General features: G+C 49.4%; 1 protein-coding gene across 8 annotated transcripts in view; it reads left to right on the top strand.

The window, feature by feature from the left end:
* The window catches only part of MGMT (O-6-methylguanine-DNA methyltransferase), a 249,036-nt gene that overhangs the window by 51,206 nt on the left and 178,844 nt on the right, over positions 1-18,986 (top strand). For all 8 annotated transcript variants that reach the window (XM_045567878.1, XM_045567870.1, XM_045567873.1 and 5 more), the window contains exon 2: positions 4,204-4,340. In XM_045567878.1, the coding sequence (XP_045423834.1) occupies positions 4,216-4,340 (125 nt within the window). In that variant the 5' untranslated portion in view covers positions 4,204-4,215. The remainder of the gene's footprint in view (positions 1-4,203; positions 4,341-18,986) is intronic.

Below are 18,986 nucleotides of genomic sequence, written 5' to 3'. Positions count from 1 at the left end.
GCCTCCCCGGTGCCCCCTGCACCCACCTCTGTGACCGACTAATTCCGTATGCTGTGGCTTCCGTGGCCCTTGCTGGTCAGGGGAGCTGGCTCTGAATGGGCGAGGGTGAGCCCGCACTTGGACTAGAGGCCCGTGCCATGGTGCTCCTCACTGGGACAGCACTGCAGGGTTCAGCGGGGTGTGCCAGAGCTCTGGGGTCCCTCTGGCCCCCCTCAGACATGGAGGAGCCGAGGTCCTTGGAAATTTGCTGGGTGAAGGTGCTCTTTGGTGCAGAGATGGTCACTCCAGGTCAGCGCATTTGTTTGGGCGACACCAGGCTGGGCTCCAAGCCCTTCTCTACTGTATTCTCCACTGATGGCCTCCCAAGTTGAGTCCCTTGTGGTCACAGCAGCCACTGGGACTGGGCCTGATGACCTTGGCAGCCCTTCTGCCCGAGCACCTGGCAGGGCTGAGCTGCCTGGTGGCACTCCAGGGTCTTGTTCCTTCCTCTTGTAGGGACATCCCTCCTTCCACTCCTGGCCCCTTCTCAGAGCACTGGATGTGTCCCCTCTGGCTGGTATTTGGACTGGGCTTGAGCTCGAGGTGCGGCCCACACAGGATGGAGCCCCAGGCCTGTCCGCCCATCACAGTCCATAGTGCACCACGCCCCGGGGCCGTCTCCAGTGAGACCCTCAGAACAGCGCTGCGAGGCAGTAGTCTTGGGAAGGGGAGTGGACACCTAATGTCTGACCAGTCCCCCAGTTGGGTGCTCCCTAGTCTGAACGTCTGCAGTGGGGCTGGGTCTCCTGCGAGGCTGATGTGGGTGAGCCCTTCCTCCGCTGGGGCCATCTCTGCACTGCTATTGATACTGGGCCAAGGCACCCGCTGGCTGGGCCCCAGTGCGGGCTCTGGGCCCCTGCCTGGGACCTGGGTTGGGAGCGGGTCACACAGAGGCAGGTGGCAGAGAGTATTGATGGTAGCTGTGACTGCCACATCCTGTTTCCAGGGGCAACAGTGGCAACAGTACCAGCTGCCACATCTCCTGTCCCTAGCCGTCCCACAGGTGTTTCCTGAGGCTCGATTTCGACTGGATTGGATTGTGGCCAGTCTTGTGGGCCTGCTTCTCCAGCCTTCCCAGAACTTCTGTGAGTTACAGAATAGCCTTCCAGTAAACTGCCTGTGTGCCCCAACTAGCAGGCTTGGTTTCTGCTGCTTGCCGTTAAGAGCCGCCTGATGCTGGTGCAGTGGTGTCACGTTCCCGACCTGAGTCCTGAGCCCCGGCCTGTCACGTTCCCGACCTGAGTCCCAAGCCCGGCCCCTGACTCCAGCTCTGCTGGACGCTCAGACAGCCCAGCCCAAACTGGGTTGTAGCATGGTGAACATGGTTCTGTGGCGAACTGCATTTGAGAGAGTGACACAAAAGCTGGCTTCTTACTGCAAGGCTGCCTGCAGCTTTTCACACATTGCCATGTGGGGCGAGTTTCCACGAAGTGCACAGTGCACCCCGGTTTCTCACTTCCCCCTAGAGCCCTGTTCTCTGAGCAGTATCTTCTGCGAACGCTCTGGGAACTGCTGTCCTGGTTGGCCTGGACAGTGGGCACAATGGGGACCCAGTCAACAAGTGTTTTATAAGCCCCTGTGCATGTTCCGCCTGCCGCCTGCCACCTGCAGGGGTCAGCGACTCACGCAACAGCCCCCTGCGTCTGCGAGCAGCTGGGGATGATGGGAAATGTTTGGAGGTGTCAGGGGCAGGCGGGGCCAGCTGATTGTGGCTCAGAGTAGTGGTGGCAGATGGGGAAGCTTTTGAAGAGTGGCAGGATTTTGATGCTTTGGATAAGATTTAGGGGAGAAAGGCAGGGTACTCCAGGTGACGAGATCAAAGGCAAAGGGCATTTGGTTAAAATATCGATGGCAGCGGGGAGATCCGCTGTCCCAGATCTGCCGGGGTGGCTCAGGGTCCCAAGTCTGTCACATGCAGCCCCTCCAGTCTCATGCTGACTTTGCCATGTGATGCCGTCTGTCCACCAGATAAAAACAGTGTGGCACGGAGTTCAAGTGACTTTCTCAAAGCAATGGACCAGGGGGTGGGGGGCCCGATGTCCACCTCCTGTCTTATCTGGTCCTGGCCCTGCCTGGTGAAGCAGAGGGCAGGTGGCTCCTTCCACAGGGCCCTCTCGGCCCTCTCAGGAAGCTCGGTTTTTATCTGCAGGCCATGGGGAGCCCTGGCAGGTGGGGGCTTAGGAGGATGTGTGGGCAGAGAGCCGCCCTGGCAGAGGCTGGGTTTCCCAGCAAATCCCAGATCCATTCCCTGGGGCGCTGGATGGAATCCGTGTCAAATCCCTGTCAATCTGCACAGAAAAGGGGATGTTGTGCAGGGCGGCTCAGGAGTCTGAGTGCTTAGGATGGAATCTGGGGCGTGAAGCCTCTGCAAAGCACCTGCGTGATTTGGGGGCCGCTGCCTGACCCCTTTAAGGAACACGGTTGCGCCGCTCTGTCCTGGCTGTTGGAAAGAGAGGCAGAGAACCAGAGCGTGGCATTAGAAGCCCAAAGAAAATGTTAACTGGGGTGGTGGTACTGGGTTTCACAGGACAGGAGATGCCAGGCAGGGAAGGGACATTCCAGTGGGGGTGCAGAGACACCTGAGGAACACCCACGGATTCGGGGCCACAGCTGTGCAGGGGCAGAGCAGGAAGGCACGAGCAGGGGCAGGCAGGCCAGAGAGTCAGCATTCTTGGTGTGGAGGACTGCACTGCCTCTGTCATAGCTGATCAGCCCTGCCGCTGCGGCACGGAAGCAGCAAGAGACTGTCACAAATGAGTGCAGCTGTGTTTCAATAAGACTTTAATTCACAGAAACAGGTGGTGAGCCAGCTTTGGCCCGTGGGCTCTAGTTTGCTGACCTGCACGCGCCCCTTGATGCGGTGAGCCTGTGCAGTGTCGGTCCATGTGAGCTCCGAGGGCTGCTGGTTGGGTGGGAGTGGGGAGAGCCCAGGTGCAACCGGGCCCTGAGAAAGGCCATGCCCACGTCGGGCAGACTCCACGAGGGCCTCCAGGTGAAGCTGCGGTGGTGGTAGGAGAGCGTGGGCGTAAGAGCTGGAAATAAAGAGGCCCAGTGCTGAGGACACCGGCGTGAGAGCGGCCGGGCGCGTGGAGGATTCCTGCGCGCAGGTGTGGTTTGAACAAGGCTGGAAGGGTCAGTGCTGCTGCTCTGCGGAGGCTACGTGGAGGAGGGCGTTTTTGCGGGTGACAGTTTTGGACAAGTTCATTCGAGGTACCTCTAGGACAAAGAAGTGGAGGCTGTGGGTATAGCCCGAATTCTGAGTCTCGGGTGAGGGGGGCTCTAGGCGTTTGCGTTTATCCTTGGCGTTGTGGTCAGACGTGGAAGATTGGGAAGCATCGGCACTAGGGTGACCAGCAGGGCAATGGACCCTCACTCCTCTCTCAGAATTGCAGGAGGAAATTGGGGGCTCAGTCTGGTCCAGGTAGTCACCCCCGTCACCATCCCCTTTCCTCCCCCTGAAGGAGAGTGGCTTTTGTAAAACACCAATTTGTCTAAACCTCATTACTGGCTTCTCGCTGCTCTTAATACACATTATTCTTTCCAGCCCTTGCTCTGTTGACCAAAATTAGCATCTAGTGAAATTGTTAACCTGGAGAAGACATCTGTAGGATAGATTTTGGGCGTTTGTACATTTCTTTGGATACAAACTAACCGTGCTTTCCACAGCGTGGGTGCTTCCTTCCCACCTAGCACCCCTCCCTCTGCCCTGTGTGAGTGCTGAGCTGACTCTCGCTGCGTTTCTGTGTCAGAGGTGCTTTATTCGTAGGCATACTTTATTCAAAATCAACGGGTTGTATTCTGTTTTCATTGTCTGGTAACTGATATTAAGGCCAGGTCACCTTAGTTTTAGGTATTGTTTAAAAGGAGCTCTACCAGCTCAGCTTCCTTCAGCTGTGCGTTGGTTAAGATAGATTAGAACAATCCGCATGTAGTAATTCAAGGGAATAGGAGGGTGTAATGTTGGCTGGTTGCTCTGGGTAACTGTGGTTAATTTTCTGTCGTCAAAGTAACTATATTGTAAAAATGACACATCATATAATTTCCAAGAACAAGGAAAAAGCTTTGCAGTAATCTATTTAGTCTTAATTGATGCTTCTCTTGTGATTTATGTGACCAAACTCTTCCACCTACACTTTATTTAATTTAAATGCTATTTCTGTTTAGGGACTTGGCAGAATGGACAAGACCTGCGAACTGAAACACAAAATGCTGGACAGCCCTTTGGGGAAGCTCGAGATAGCCGGCTGTGAGCAAGGCCTGCATGGGATATGGCTTCCCCGCGAGAAGACGCCCAGAGCTGAGTAAGTGTGAGCCTGTGGCGGTGCCCAGTGTGGCGTGCACTGATGCCGCACACGTGAACACGATAACCGTCTGTTTTGCATTGATCACGGGGGAACGTGTAGCCTCACACCACAGGCACAAGCATTACCCTCTCTCAGAACAGTCCGCTGCGATTGTTCTTGAATTTTCAGCCTCTGTGTGTGTTGCCCGGGAATCTTCCACCTCTGATTAGCCGCAGGGACGTAACCTTTCATTGGTAGCTCTGAGATGTCTGATTAACGTGCGCATTTACGGAGGGGTTGATTGCTTAGGGGTGTCGAACATTCGGCGTCTTCAAGGTATCTCTCTGAAAACGTGGAGACAGGGACGTGGGGGGGCTAATCCTGACATTTTTGTAATCGAGACCAGCCTTCCCTGTTCATCAGGGTCGTCTGGGTGAGTTTCCTGCCAGCACTGCTGGGTGTTCTGGAATTGCTTAATCAGGAGCTCCACGCACCTTCCTAGAGACCTGTCAGACTGCTGGTTCCTGTGTCGAAGACAGCCCTGCCAGGAGGAAGGGCAGACAAAGTCCCTTCTTAGTATGACATTAGGGTGCTGTCATTTCTGAGCATGCGTGTTTCTTTCTGTGGTTAATCTCCACTATATTTCTCTAATGACAAAAACATGGAAAATTTACAACACTCCCTAATATTCTGTTTTGCAATGTAACAATTTCCTCCATTGATCGTGAGTAAATGTATTAAAATTGTAGTTCTCCTTACTTCTGACAGAAGGGAAAACCACTGACTCTTGTGCTCAGTGCGTGTCTTAACTGGCTAATAAACACAATACCAAGAACATTAGATAAAGAAAATACACAAGAAACACAAAAATTGATTTTAATGGACCCCTGTCAGAGTCGGCCATAATGAGCGCAGGTGCAGTAGTAAATATCTGTGTTCGCCTCCACCATCGAGATCTGTCCTGTAGAGCTGCGTGTTACAATCAATATCGTCTTTTTTAAGACCAAGAAATGAGCAAACCTTTTGAACTATGCGAGTATAGTCTTCTCAATTTCTATGAGAACCATATGGCTGTAGTGTTCAGAAAATTATAGGCACCAAATAATTTGTAGGGGAAAATGTCATTATCTTTTAGCATGTTCAGTTGCACAATAAATCATAGGAATTATGTGTTGGGTTTTTTTCTGTTTTGGAGAAGAGTAAAGGTACACCTTAAAGTGAATTTCAGGAGGAAAAAGTTAAACACACACAGGAGTTACATGTTAAATGCCCATTGTGATCATGTGAATCGAATGAAGATGAAGAGCTTTAATTTTGAGTTTCTACTTGATGAACTTTGAGTTAGGATCAGGTGTGGCTGTGAAAGCAGAGCCTTTCACTAACGGCCTGGTCAAGGTGCAGCTGATGCCTTGTGAAGACACCTGTAGACAGTGAGGACAGGTCTGGTGACCTCTGAAGGCCCTCAGGAACTTGGGTTCCCCTGAGCTTTCCTCTTGGGGTCTCCAGACTGTGGTCCTTGCCTGAGTCTTCAGGCCAGCTGCTGGGCCCGAGCTGCAGGTGAGGACAAAGAAAGGAGGGCATGCCACCGCCCTTTCCAGAGTAGACACTGATATTTCCTCTTTTCTCCCCTTGTCTGGAGCAGGGGCTGTCATGTGACCACACTTGGCTGCAGGGATGGTGGGTTGTCACATGCTGGCTACCGTCAGGGACCCTGAGAGGAAGGAAGGAGCAGAAAGTGGGTTTTGGGGGGCATCTAGCAGTATGTGTATGTGTGTAGTTAATGTTGAGGGGAAGCATTTAAAAGTTGGAGAATAATATAAAAACCATATGAACACTCAGTTAAGTTTTCAACATATTTTTAAAAAAGGTAAACTACATAGTGAAACTCGGCTTTTAAGTGTACAATTCAGTGAGTTTTGACAAAAAATATACAACCATATAACTGCCAGCCACACCAAGATACAGAGCTCTCCAGAAGGTTCCTTCATGCCCCCTTTAAGTCATCTCTGTGGATGCTTGCTCAAGCCTCTTTGTGGACGTGCTTTTCCTTTCTCTTGAATAAATTCCTAGATGCAGAATTGCTGAACAGGATGGCAGATGTATGTTTATAAGAAACTGCTAAAACTTTTCCCCAAATTGCGTCATTTTGTTTTTGTCAGCAACGTTTGAGAGTCTCAGTGCTCCACCCTCTTGCCAGTGCTTGGTGTTGTCAGTTTTAACGATTTTAGCCGTTCTGGTGGGTATGATGTGTTGTTTCATCGTGGTTTTAATTTGCACTTAACTGATGGCTTACGATGAACAGCCTGCTGACTGTTGCGTTTTCTTCCGGAGGTGTCTGCTTCAGTCTTTTGACCATTTTTAAATTGAAAGTTTTCTTTTTTTTTTCTTTTTTTTTTTTTTGGTTATTTGTGACTCTGGATATGAGTCCTTTGCCAGACGTGTGTAGCATGATCGTCTTCTCACGGGTGGAGTTTGCATTTTTGTTTTCCTAATGGTGTCTTTTAATGAGCAGGAGTTTTCAATTTTGAGGAAGTCTGGTTTGTCATTTTTTCCCTGTTTAGCAATTTTGTGTCCTTTCTAAGAAATACTTGCTTACTGTCCTTTCACAAATATTTTCCTATAACTTGTTTTAATATTAATAGCTTTATAGTGATCTTTATGTTTAGATATGTGACTCATTTTGTATTACCTTTCTGTGAGATAGAATTTATTTTTTCCATACAATTATTTGGTTGTCTTAGCATCATTTATTGACTTAAAAAAATTCCTTTCTTCATCGAATCACCTTTGTGCCTTTGTCAGAATCGGTCGCCCACGTGTGTGCATCTATTTCTGGGTGTGTTTGGTTCCGCTGATCTGTCCTCTGCTAGCCCCGTGCTGGCTCGTTATGTAGCTTTTTGATAAGTCTTGAAACCAGGTAATATGAGCCCGTGAGTCCTCCAACTTCATTATTTAAATATCATTTTGGCTTCTAGGCCTTAATTCTGCATACTACTTTCAGAATTAAGGTTTTATTTTTGTAACAATTCTTTTTGGGATTTTGATTGGGAGTTCATCAATTCTGGGAGGATTGAATCTTCATTTCGAATTTCAGTTCATGTCTGATTTATCTTGGCATTTGTTTGGGTTCTTTCATTTTCTTCAGCAGTGTTTGGTAGTTCCCAGCATAAACACCTTGCATATCTTTGGCAAAATTAACTTCTAAGTCTTTTGTTCTTGAGGCTGTTCTAAATCAGCTTAAAACTTTAACTTTTAAATGATTGCTGCTGGCATATAACTGACTGTTGTATGTTGATCTTGCATTCTGTGGTCTTGGCTAGATTCACGTATTTGTTCTAGAGGTGGTGTTGTGATTACTTAGAATTTTCTGTATAAAAATTCACGATGTCTGTAAATAAAGACAATATGCTGCTTCCTTTCTGACCTACATGCTTTTATTTCTTTCATTGCATTGTCTGGAGCCCTCCACAATTACACTCAGCAAATACAGTGGCAGTGGACATCCCGCTCCTATTCCTAGTAACAGAAGCTTCCGGTGTTTCACCGATGAGGGTAACACTGCTTGTGTTAGCTTTTTGTAGGTTTCTTTCTCAGAGTGAGAAAGATTCCTCAATAAGTTGGATTTTGACATATGGTTTTTCTACGTGTATTGACATAGTTGTCTAATTTTTCTCCTTTATTCTTTAAACCTGGTAGAATACACTTTCAGAATTTTAAACCAATCTTAAAATGCTGGGCCATGTCCCTTAATTCATGATATATCTTTACATATTGCTGGCTTACATTGACAAGTTCATGAGGGATGTTGATCTATAATTTCCTTTTTTTTTTTTTTTTTTTTTTGTAATACCTTTTGTCAGGCTTTGGAATTGTGGTTATTCTGACAACATGAAATTGGTTTGGAAGTGGTCCCTCCTCTATTCTCTGAAAGAGGAAGGTGTGGGCTTGGTACTTTCCCTCAAACTGTTGGATAAACTTGCTGTTGATGCCAGCTGGGCCTGTGTCTGGCACAGAAAGCCTTTGAGTGGACTTCGGTGCTTCCGTCACCCACTGCAAGGGCTGCCCCCCCCCCCAGCGTTTTTGCAGGTAGACCCTTTTGACCCCAGGGCTCCTGGCCCTGGCTGCTGATTGACAGTGGCTGAAGGGATTTTGGGCAGAGCATCCTCTGGGCTCCAGGCCCTATTCTCCCCATCTCCTTGAGTGCTTGCCCATGCTAGGACGATCTTTTCCCTGGAAGCCGAGTCACTTTCCTCGGTAGATATATTGTGGGTGGACCCCGATGCTTCCTTCATGAAGTTCCGTTTGCTCTTGTGGACAAAGTGTGATTCCTGCTCCCTGTGTGTGTGGCTGGAGCCTCCAGTAGGACATTCAGTAAATACTGTGGAGTGGATATCCTGCCCTTGTTCCCATAGGTAACCCCCTGATTGCATTTTCATATAGGTCATGTTACTCATTTACCTTTCCTTCCGTGAAAACATTTGAGTAAACATCAGTTTGGAAAGTGGTATAACCTTAATATTGTAACTTCCTGCCAATACAAGTCTCCATTAACTACCATTGTATCCCAGAGTGCTGGGCTTCCCTCCGGTCATTCTCACGTGGCCACGGAGCTTTGGCCCCATCAGTATTCCTGGCAATGTTGAAATCTAATGAGAACAGCCACGGTATATGTATGTATTTTTCTACGGTTATTTTGGGGCTTGTTTAATTTTCCATAATGTTTACATCAGTGTTTGATTTCTTGAAAAAATGTACCGTGCCACCGTGGGTGACACTTACAAACACAGTAGCTGCGGGACTTTCGGATCTTGGATGCTGGAGGGAGCTGCGTGGGGTTCATCTTTGACTTGTCAAGGGTTTACCCTCTTCCTTCATTCTCTTATTTTTTCATGTAAGTTTTTTTTTAGAAAAAGCAGTACTTGAAAGCTTACATAGTCCAACTGAACTACACCACTGTAATACTTTCTGTGTTTTGAAAAACTCGATGGCTGTGTGCAGGCTGCCTTCTACTTTGCACGGTTATCTTGGGGTCCTCGTGGTAGGGATTCGTCTGCAGATCTCCCTTGTGGCATGTGGCCCCAGCCAGCTCCAGTGTTGAGGCCAGGTGGGAACATGCAGGTTGGGCCTTATCTCCCACCAGGACTTCAGTGGCCGGCTAGGCAGGCCTCCTGTCACCAGTCAGGCTGGCCTGGCCCTAGGCCCTCTGGGAGGGGACTTATCTGATGACACTGGATGTGCTTATTGGGTTTCACCCTCAAATGTGCCCCACTGAAAGAGGGGATCCCCCTTCGAGGCTTCCTGAACAGGAGCCAGGTGTGTGGGCTTGTGGGGGACACTTTAACTTGAACACAGTCATCCGTGGTTTCTCTGTGCATTTGCTGCTTTCTTGTTAATCTTTTAAACATTTTAAGTGACCGATGTGACCATCAGGAGTCCACAAGGGCCTCCCGGGCTGTGGGCTGTTCACCCTGTGCTCGTCCCCAGTGGGCTCCCCACCAGTGGTGACAGTGACGCCCCTGTGCAGGGCAGGCTGACCACTGCCAGTCACTGGTTCCTCAAGGTCCGAGCACCACGAGAACCTTCCTGTTCTTTTTGACAGATTGGGAAGTTTTAATACAGACACTTGCAGCACTTACGTCATTATAATTGATCTTTCGAGGAGGAGAAACAGTTCTCAAGGACAAATACCTAGAAGCACTCCCGGTGAAAGCGGCACCCAAACACGCTCTTTAGCACTCGTACCTGCCACGAGTTTTGCTCTCATTGCTTTTCCTTGGTGCCTCGAAATGATGATTTGTGTTGTGTGTGCTTAAAAAATGTAATTATTTTACTTTACAGAGTGTTCCTTAAGGAGGTCTCTTGAGTGAAATAAGCATGTTTCTGTGAGGGAAAACTTGCCAAGCTCTCCTTGGCTTTATAGAAATCATCTGTTTTTTAGAACAAGTGCCTGGATGTCCTGGCGAGCTGGGGCCCCGGTTCTTGTCCCACTTGGCTCTGGATTCCGGGTCAGCAGGGCCTGCTGGTGTTGAAGGGTCTCCCCACCTGCTCCTGACCCTGAGGGTGAGTTAGCAGTGGCAGGGGGACTCTCGAGGCTTACAGCATCATAACACACGATGTGTGTCTGCTTCCCTCTGTGTGTTTACACGTGGTGTCATTCAGAAGTGAGAATGGCACCGTCGTTCAAGCTGACCACTAAAAAGACAGGACAGTCCCGTGGGTCATCTGTTCCTGTGACAAGAGGGCCTGATGGGGGCTCACCGCTGCCCCCATGAATGCACAGTGCTGCTGGTGGGTCCTGCACAGTTGCTGGTGCCGCCTGTGGAGGTGGCAGCTCTTGGGCATCAGTGAGAGGGAAGTGACGTCATGCTTCTTGGTAAACTTAGACCGTGAAAGCCGGGTGTTGTGTGATCAGAGGCAGAGGCCCCCCACGCGGGGCCTCCTGAACCATGGGTGATGCGGGTTCGCCTGCGCCTCCCCGGTGGTGCTGATGGAGGGCGGATCCAGGCCGCTTCCCAGGGCACTGCCCAGAATTCCGGGCTCTGGAGCATTGACCCCCACGGGATAGTGCCGTGTGACCACAGAAGTGAGGTGAGCGTCTTACTGTGAAGCTGCTGTAGGGTTTCTGATCTAGGAATCAAAAAGCAAATGCTGTGACCTAACTCTTGTCATCTTGACTGCTGATCCCCACCCCCCAGTGCTCACCCAGGGTGGGGTGGAGGGGTTAGCAGGCAGCTGGTGTCCCTGAGATTCAGAGTGCTCATGTTTTGGACCCATCTAAGGAAAAAGCAACATAAGTTTTATTTCTGTCAATTTTATTACCGTGTTGCAGGGAGGCAGAAATGGCAAATGTTCACGCCTGTGGCCCCAAGTTGAGAGCAAGCTGGCTCACATGATTTTGAGTCAGGCCGGATCCTCTCAGAAGGAAGAAAAGAATGTTTGAATGACAGCTGCAAACATGTGGGTTCAGAATGTGAACCAAACTGTCAGAGCAAAAGATTTTTTTTTTTCCTTTGGAAGTTTCCAACATTTGGAGTGTAAGGGCCCTTCAGAGTAACAGGTAAATTGGTTGCTAATTTCAAGCAGAGAAAGGTGGATGTTTTTGCCTCTGTGGCATGTTAAAATAAAAATCCTAAATCTCCCACTCAACAATAAGTTCGCTTTTGGACACCACCTGTCCTCTCCCGTTTGTGACAGAACCACAGTTCTCCCAGGGACCCCGCTCTCAGCTCCTTGACGTTGCTGCAGAAATGCCGTTCTTGCTTTGTGTGAGCTGGAAGCAGAGTTGGCACAACCCTAATCATGGGTGACACTGTGACATGCAGTCCGCTGGAGGGACGGTCCCCAAAGTGCCAGCCACTGTATGGGCACATCACAGGTCGCCACAGCCAGTGTCAGCGTCTGCTCAGTGTCAGGGAGTCTGTCCCCAACCAAGATCCCTGGTCCAGATTCTCCTCAGGCGGTGGCTTTCGTCCCCCAGTAGGAGCAAGTGCGGGGACTTGGGTGTGTGCTGTGTGCAGAATTCCATCCAGGGTTGGTGACATTACAGTGGCCATTTCTGGTGGGTCAGCCAAGACAATGGTGCCCTTTCTCAGTGGCCCTGGTGGCCCTGCAGAGCTGGTCCCAGGTAGGCCACACCTCCTGCTGATCCGGGTCCCTCCCCCACCCTGGCCTGTCTGCCTGCCTCCCAGGGTCCTCACCTCATTCCAGTTTTCTGCTTGTAACTAGTTGTGGTTTTGAAAAGTCGGTCAACAGTCTTGTTCAGATCGTATGGGAAATGAGGTTAAGTGAACCTCTGTAAGGAAAAATGTGGGATTTATGACAATACTGCAACACCTTGGAGGCCGTTTTCATTTTCTTACGGAGTCTATTGTTCCCAGGAGAAGGGGGTTGGCTGGGAGGCAGGTGGATGTCAGGGCAGGGGGAGACTCGGAAGTACTAGCACCTGTGGGACAGCACCTGTCACCATCCTTGGGGCCTCCGTGAAGCTGTTGGTACCCAGGTCGTCTCGGCAGTAGGAGAGGTGTGGGTGGGCAGGACGTGGCAGGTCCCAGGGCCCCGGGGAAGAGAGGGCATTCTCTGTGGTCACTTGAATTTGGCGTTAGAGACTTGCAGCTGGCCTTTGTTCCCTGGTGGGGTTCTTTCCGATTGTCATCTGAACAGTGTCTGGCAGCCTCTGAGGCAGATGGTCCTGACCCGGCTTTGGGCACCGTGGGCTCAGGCTGCTGTCGGCTGATCTACTGAAAGTAGAATGTCTTCCATTTGTGTACAGCTTGGAAACTCGGGCTCAGGACTTTGTGGGAATGAAAAGGTTACAGGGACTTGTCCTCATGCTGCACTTACATGCCTACCTTCTGTGTGTAGTCGCTGTAAGTCTGCAGCGTGCCCATGTGCTGGTATTTAAACGTGCTAGATGGTGACGTGCCCGCCTTACAGGGAAGAAGCAGGGCAAGTGCCAGCCGTCACCCAGAGCCAGGTCCTCATACACCTTCCCCGGATGGTGGTGCCTCCTGCCATCTCCCTCTCCTCGTGTGAAAACAAAGTCGTGGTGCCTAAGACCCTCGGCGTACCCTTCTCATGTTTGCCACTGGAATTTGATTTCCAGAACGCTGCTTTATTGTTTCTGTATCTTTAATACTTTCTGACACGTAAACTGTCTACAACTAGTGAATGGCTTTCAGTTTTTGTTTTGAAAATGTTAATGTCATTTAAGCTCTAAACTCTGAAAAATATACTTGGTTTGTTAAATTTATTTCCTTTAAAGTTGTATCAGTAATTAGATCAGCTCCTTGATACTAATGTACAGGGTAGCTCTTGCATGCCAATCCGTTCAGAATTCAAATTGAGTTAAAGGTTAAATGAGTTTAATTTTTGAACTGAACTGAAGCATTGTCTTGTGGCAGATTCATCCAGAATTTTTATTTCTAGTTGCTCTATGAAGTGACAGAAGTGGATCTTTTTGTGATAAAAACATTGGTGAACAAATTTAGGATTCAGTTGGATGCCCTTGTTTATTCTCTCTCTGCAAACTCGGGAGTGCCCTGTGGTATGGGACTGTGACCGGCCCGGTGCTGGGCACGGCAGGGATGGGGTGTGCAGCCCTCACCTGCAGAGGCCCAGGGTGGGGTCGGGAAGGCAAAGGACAATGCCCAGAGAAAAGGATGTGGAGGAACCAGGGTAGTCAGTGGGTTGGCCAAGGAGAGATACCAAGGAAGCTTGAGGAAAAACAAACGGCCTGGTATCCAGGAGGCCCAAGGAGGGGAGAGCCGGGTGTCATGCTGGGGTTGCCTTGGGGCACCCCTCCCTGAGTGCTGGAGTCTGGGAGTGTGTGACGTAAGAATTCCTCAGCACCTGGTCTCTGAGCCCCCTGTACTGTACCTGGTTACTGTTTGCAGCTTTGACTTGTGGCTGCCAGCTCGGTGGTGGTTGCTCGGCATACGTCGGAGGGTGGAGATGGTTCCATCCAAGACAAAATGGATCAAACCTGACATGGATGTGAGCCATGGGGCATCCCAGCGGGGGACATAGAACCAGAATGGCATCTCGTGCACCCTAAACGTCCCGTGTCCTAGATGAGTTCTTGCAGCTTTGTGTGGGATTTGGGGTGCACAGGAGGGAGAGGGCGCCTTCCCCAGAAGTGCAGTCTGTCACGTCTGAGAATCCTTAGTTCAGGACACTTCTTCGGTTTCCTTCTAGACTGGCCCATGCTCTCCACGTAGAACTGGAGTCATATTAATCGTAGCAATAGTCACATTTGAGGGAAGAGTTCAGCTTTCCCTCTGCAGAGTCCTGTGTCTTGGTTTCACCGTGTCCGTGTTGCCCACCCCTTCCCTTACCAGGTTGTCTCTGGTTCAGTAAGTGCCTAAGACCCCCAGTCCATCTGTCCATAGACAACACCGCAGGCTCCTGCACCCCACCTGATCTACACACACAACACACAAGAGCACACAAATATTTTTGTTTTTAAATAAAAGAACTTAAGTGCTATACTGAGGACACCTGCAGCTTCCCAGAGTGGTTCTGTAGAAGAACATTGGTCCTTCTGGGCCTGCAGTTACTTTAATTTTTAGCATCCATTGGCAGAATGCAAACTGGTATTGTGTGTTGAGGGGACTATCGTTTTCCTGCTGCGATTGTTCCTGATGGAATCCACGTTATTGCTTTTAAAGCTGCTTTTCCTGTGCCTTCTTCTAGAAAGTTGTCCTCTCCTTTGCTGGCCAGCGCAGGTGAAGCATTTGGAAAACGCTCTTTTTGCAGCTCCCTGCTGAGACTCTGGGGGCGGGGGGCCGGGGAGTGTTCGTGGCTTTGGCCTGAGCACAGTTTAAACCTTCGGCTGGCACAGCCAGCCTTCTACTCCTGCCACAGACATCTTTGAAACAGAGCCTGCCTGGTCAGGGGGGACTGGGAAATGGCCAGGCTGGAACACAGCTTTGGGGGGCAACGTTTGTTCTCTTCCCTAAGAAGCTGATGTGTTGTCTGGGGAGGTTGGCTCGGGGTCTCTGGGCCAAGGGGTCTTCGTGTGCGGGGTATGCACATTTCAGCCACGGAATCTGCTGCCGGTGTCTAGGCAAGCTCTGGAAGTAGAATATACACAATCCTGGAAGGGGGAGGCAGTTATGAGGAGAACATGTTTTTAAGACTTACTATGGTAGGAAAATGTAAGATTTGGGGTGTGCTGGTTCTTTGTTCATCTCTCAAATCGTCCTTATGTGTTTCATGTATGTGTAGGTGTTTGTATATACATAAAAGAACGTTTTAGAAATTTCTGTCCTTAATGTTCCTTCCTCTACAAATACATCTACAACTAGGGGAAAATTGTTTATCATTCTTCTGAATTACTACAGCTACCCCAAAAGTAATCTCCCCCAAATAGTGGTTTTTTTTCTTTCTAAAAATCTTCTGGAAAAATACCAAGCTTTCCTGATCGTTACTTCACCCAGTTGAATGGCTCTGTTAGGAAGAGTTATTGTATAACCTGGCACTGCTCTTATTAAAAAGAACCAGGCCACTTACTTCAAAGTTTTCGGTGTGTTTAAATCTTCTCTAGGTAAACAAAACTCTTATTGAAAATAATATTTTGAGACAGTGACACCCTTCTCGCGGGAAGTGGTGCTGAAAGCCGTCTTGGTTGACGGTGCCACAGGGGCAGGAAGTCTGGGTTTCTGCTCTGTCCGTGGGTCGTGTGGGAAGCTGGGAGCAGGGGGACTGGCGTCAGTCCCGCAGCCAGCTCCCCAGAGGGGGAGGGTTCGATGTGAGCACAAGTGCGAGGATGAGGATGGTCAAGGTGAAGAGACCGGGAGATGCACCCAGGTAGAGGCGGGAGAGCCCTGGTGGCTGACAGTGAGTTCCTCCAGGTCCCAACAGCACCTGTGGGAGCGCTGGAAAGGGGTTGGGGCGTGACCTCGGGCTCTGGATGTCACCCTGTTACAGCAATTTCTGTCGTTGATATCTTAAACTATAGCTGGTTGATTGTTAGAATTCATCTATTAAGTTTGGCAAATCTGTCGAAGGAAAGAAATGCGGTGTTACCGTGGCAGCATGTTGACATCATCCGACGTCTCCCGGCTCCTTATTGCGAAGACGGCCATCTCCCGTCGGGGTTACTGTTCACGTGCGGCTGGAGTTCTCCCTCGGACTTGCTTATCCATTTCATTAGTTTCTTCTTCAATCCTACAGCCTTTCTCCCCTGACTTTATCGGGCCATCTCCTGGAATCCCTTACTAAAGGGATAACGAATCATGTGATATCCTCTAGTTTTGTGCATCTGAGTTTGCAGGAGCTCTCCAGGTTTTTCCTGGCTGATGATCCATATGCCGCAGACAGGATACCAGCAACAGTAAGTTGCCTTCCGAGAAGAAATTGACCAGCAACACTGTGGTTGCATTTTTAGCCGTCCTTTCTGGAGGCCAGAAGTGTGCTCAGGATTTATGAAGTTCTTACATTTAAAATACAAGCAATAAAGTTTTCTTAAGGTGGGTCCCCATCTACATCTGTTACAAACTCTTAAAGTTACTTTAGCATATGACATGTTAATAGGAATTTTTTTCCTTTTTTCTCTTTTTTTTAACAAATTATGTCTAAGGAAATTAAGAAAGTTTGCTCGCATGAAACGTCATCTGTGTTTGCAAACTTGAGCAGTTTTGCTGGTTAAGCAGTCTCGAGATGATAAAATTTTTTGTCGAAGTATGACTTTGGTGGTGCATTTAAAAGAATCATGGCCGCTGTGAGAAGCCCAGAGGAGAGGTCCATTTTGAAGGGCATCTGCTGTGCTCAGCCCGTGGCATTATAGGGACTGTTCGAATTGACAAAACTAAAATATGTATAACAGTTTTTCTTTTTTAAATCCAGTTTATTTACCTGGTGTGGAGGAACAGAGGTATAAATTAGAAGTTGTCATTTATTTAGAACATAGGTAGGGCCAGGCCAGCTGTTCATTGTGGTGGACTGTGTCCCACCCAGGACAGTGGAAGCAGAGTTGTAGCTACGGAAGGGAAAGAAATTCATCTCTGTGCCTGTGTGATTAATATTGACCCAACTACATCCTTTTTGTGTGTGTTAAATTATACACTCCAAAATTCGCCGTCCTCCCCATGTTGACGTGTACAGCTCCGTGGCTCTGTGTGTTCACACTGCTGTGCAGCCGTCACCCCATCCATCTTGAACCTTTCTCGTCCTCCCAGACCGAAACCTGGTGCCTGGTAAGCACGCACTCCCCACTCCGGCCTCCCCAGGCCGTGGGCACCCACCATTCTACTGTCTGTCTCTGTGCCGATGCACCTTTTGCTGGGTTTCTTCCAGGCCAAGAGAAGGATGGTCCAGAGACCCCCGAGGCCAGAGCCCCCTCCCCTTCCCCAGCCCCACTCCCGCCGGGAACACAGGGCCGCTGGCAGCTGCAAAGCGGCACAGCCAGACTCTGCAGGGGGAAGGAACTCTGGAGTGGTGTCGGGTGTCACACCAACGTGGGGAGGTATCCCCAGTGAGAAGGGGACTGAGTGTGCAGGTGAACCACACTGTAAGCAGAGAGACTGAGGAAGGGCACGGCATCATGGTGTCACCATCTCCTTTGCGGTGCAGTTGGACTTTGCCGGAGAGAGCCTGGAGGAAGGAGAGTGGGGGTGGGGAGAAGGCCCGAGGAGAGGCTGCCCAGGCCAGGGCCCTCGGGAAGAGGACCCTCCCACCTGCCGCTGCCCTCTGGGAGCCCCCACCCCTCATCTGACAACTCTCGGTGGGTCTGGGTTGCTCTTTATTTTTACTGTTGGCTGGTTTTTGCATAGTTTCAAGGATCATTGTTGCCCCCTGATTTTTTTTTTTGTTTGTTTTTTGTTTTTTCCGTCTCCGTAGATTTCTCTGAGGTGCTTTCTCCCATACTGACGTTTCACTCTTTCCGTGTTCTGTGTTCACTCGCTAGCCCACCGCTGGGTGTGGTGATCAAAACCAAAATATCTAAACCATCTCCAAGAGGTCTCTAGCAGACACAGTGACATGCTCTGGAGAGAGCTGCAGGGGACAAGGCGTGGCCTGCCCTCCCTGGAGTGGCCTGGATGGGACAGGGCGGGCTCCCTGCTTCGGGCAGCTCTGGCTTGGTTGAGGGTAGGTGTAGGGGTCAGGCTCTGCCCCAGGGGATAATTGTCAGGAGCCTGGTGGTCACGAGCCCAGGATGAGAACAAAGGACAACTTTTATTCCATGGTTACATGTCAACAAATGGCTCATTTTTTTATTGGTTGGTGCAAAAGCAACTGCGGTTTTAGCACTGTTGAAATTTGCCATTTGATAATGGAATGCATTCTTAAATGTAGTTATACGTCATTTTAATGAACATTCCTCAATTTTTTGCTAATGACTCATTACCTGCTATTTATTTTATATTTAGAGTGGGTATGATGTTAGACAAAAAGCAAATTTGAGTGATTTTCTAATTTGAGTTCGAAATGGGTCATAAAGCAGCGTAGGCAACTCGCAACATCAGCAATGCATTTGGCCCAGGAACTGCTAAGGAACGTGCAGCGCAGTGGTGATTCAAGAAGTTTTGCAAAGGAGACGAGAGCCCTGAAGATGAGGAGTGCAGTGGCCAGCCAGTCAGAGCAATCATCGAAGCTGATCCTCTTACAATCACACGAAGTTGCTGAAGAACCCGGGTCAACCATTCTACGGTCATTTGCCATTTGAAGCAAATTGGAAAGGTGAAAAAGCTCATTAAGTGGGTCCCTCATGAGCTGACCGAAAATAAAAAAAATTGTTGTTTTGAAGTATACACAACCATGAAACACTTCTCAATCAGATTGTGACGTTCGACGAAAACTGGATTTTATCCGACAACTGGTGATGGACCAGCTCAGTGGTTGGACCAAGAAGCTCCAAAGCACTTCCCAAAGCCAAACTTGCACCAGAAAAAGGTCATGGTCACTGCTTGGTGGCCTGCTGCCAGGTCTGATCCACTCCAGCTTTCTGAATCCCAGCGAAACCATTACAGCTGAGAAGTCTGCTCAGCAAATCGATGAGCTGCACCGAAAACTGCAACACCTGCAGCTGGCATTGGTCAGCAGAAAGGGCCCAATTCTCCACAACAAGGCCTGACTGCACGTCATACAAACAATGCTTCAAAAGTTGAATGAATTGGGCTACGAAGTTTTGCCTCATCCGCCACGTTCACCTGACCTCTCGCCAAC

The sequence above is a fragment of the Lemur catta genome, chromosome 14 (assembly GCF_020740605.2).
Source record: "Lemur catta isolate mLemCat1 chromosome 14, mLemCat1.pri, whole genome shotgun sequence".
Taxonomy (NCBI): domain Eukaryota; kingdom Metazoa; phylum Chordata; class Mammalia; order Primates; family Lemuridae; genus Lemur; species Lemur catta.
Note: the sequence above shows the minus strand (reverse complement) of the source record. Positions and strands in the feature narration are given on the sequence as shown.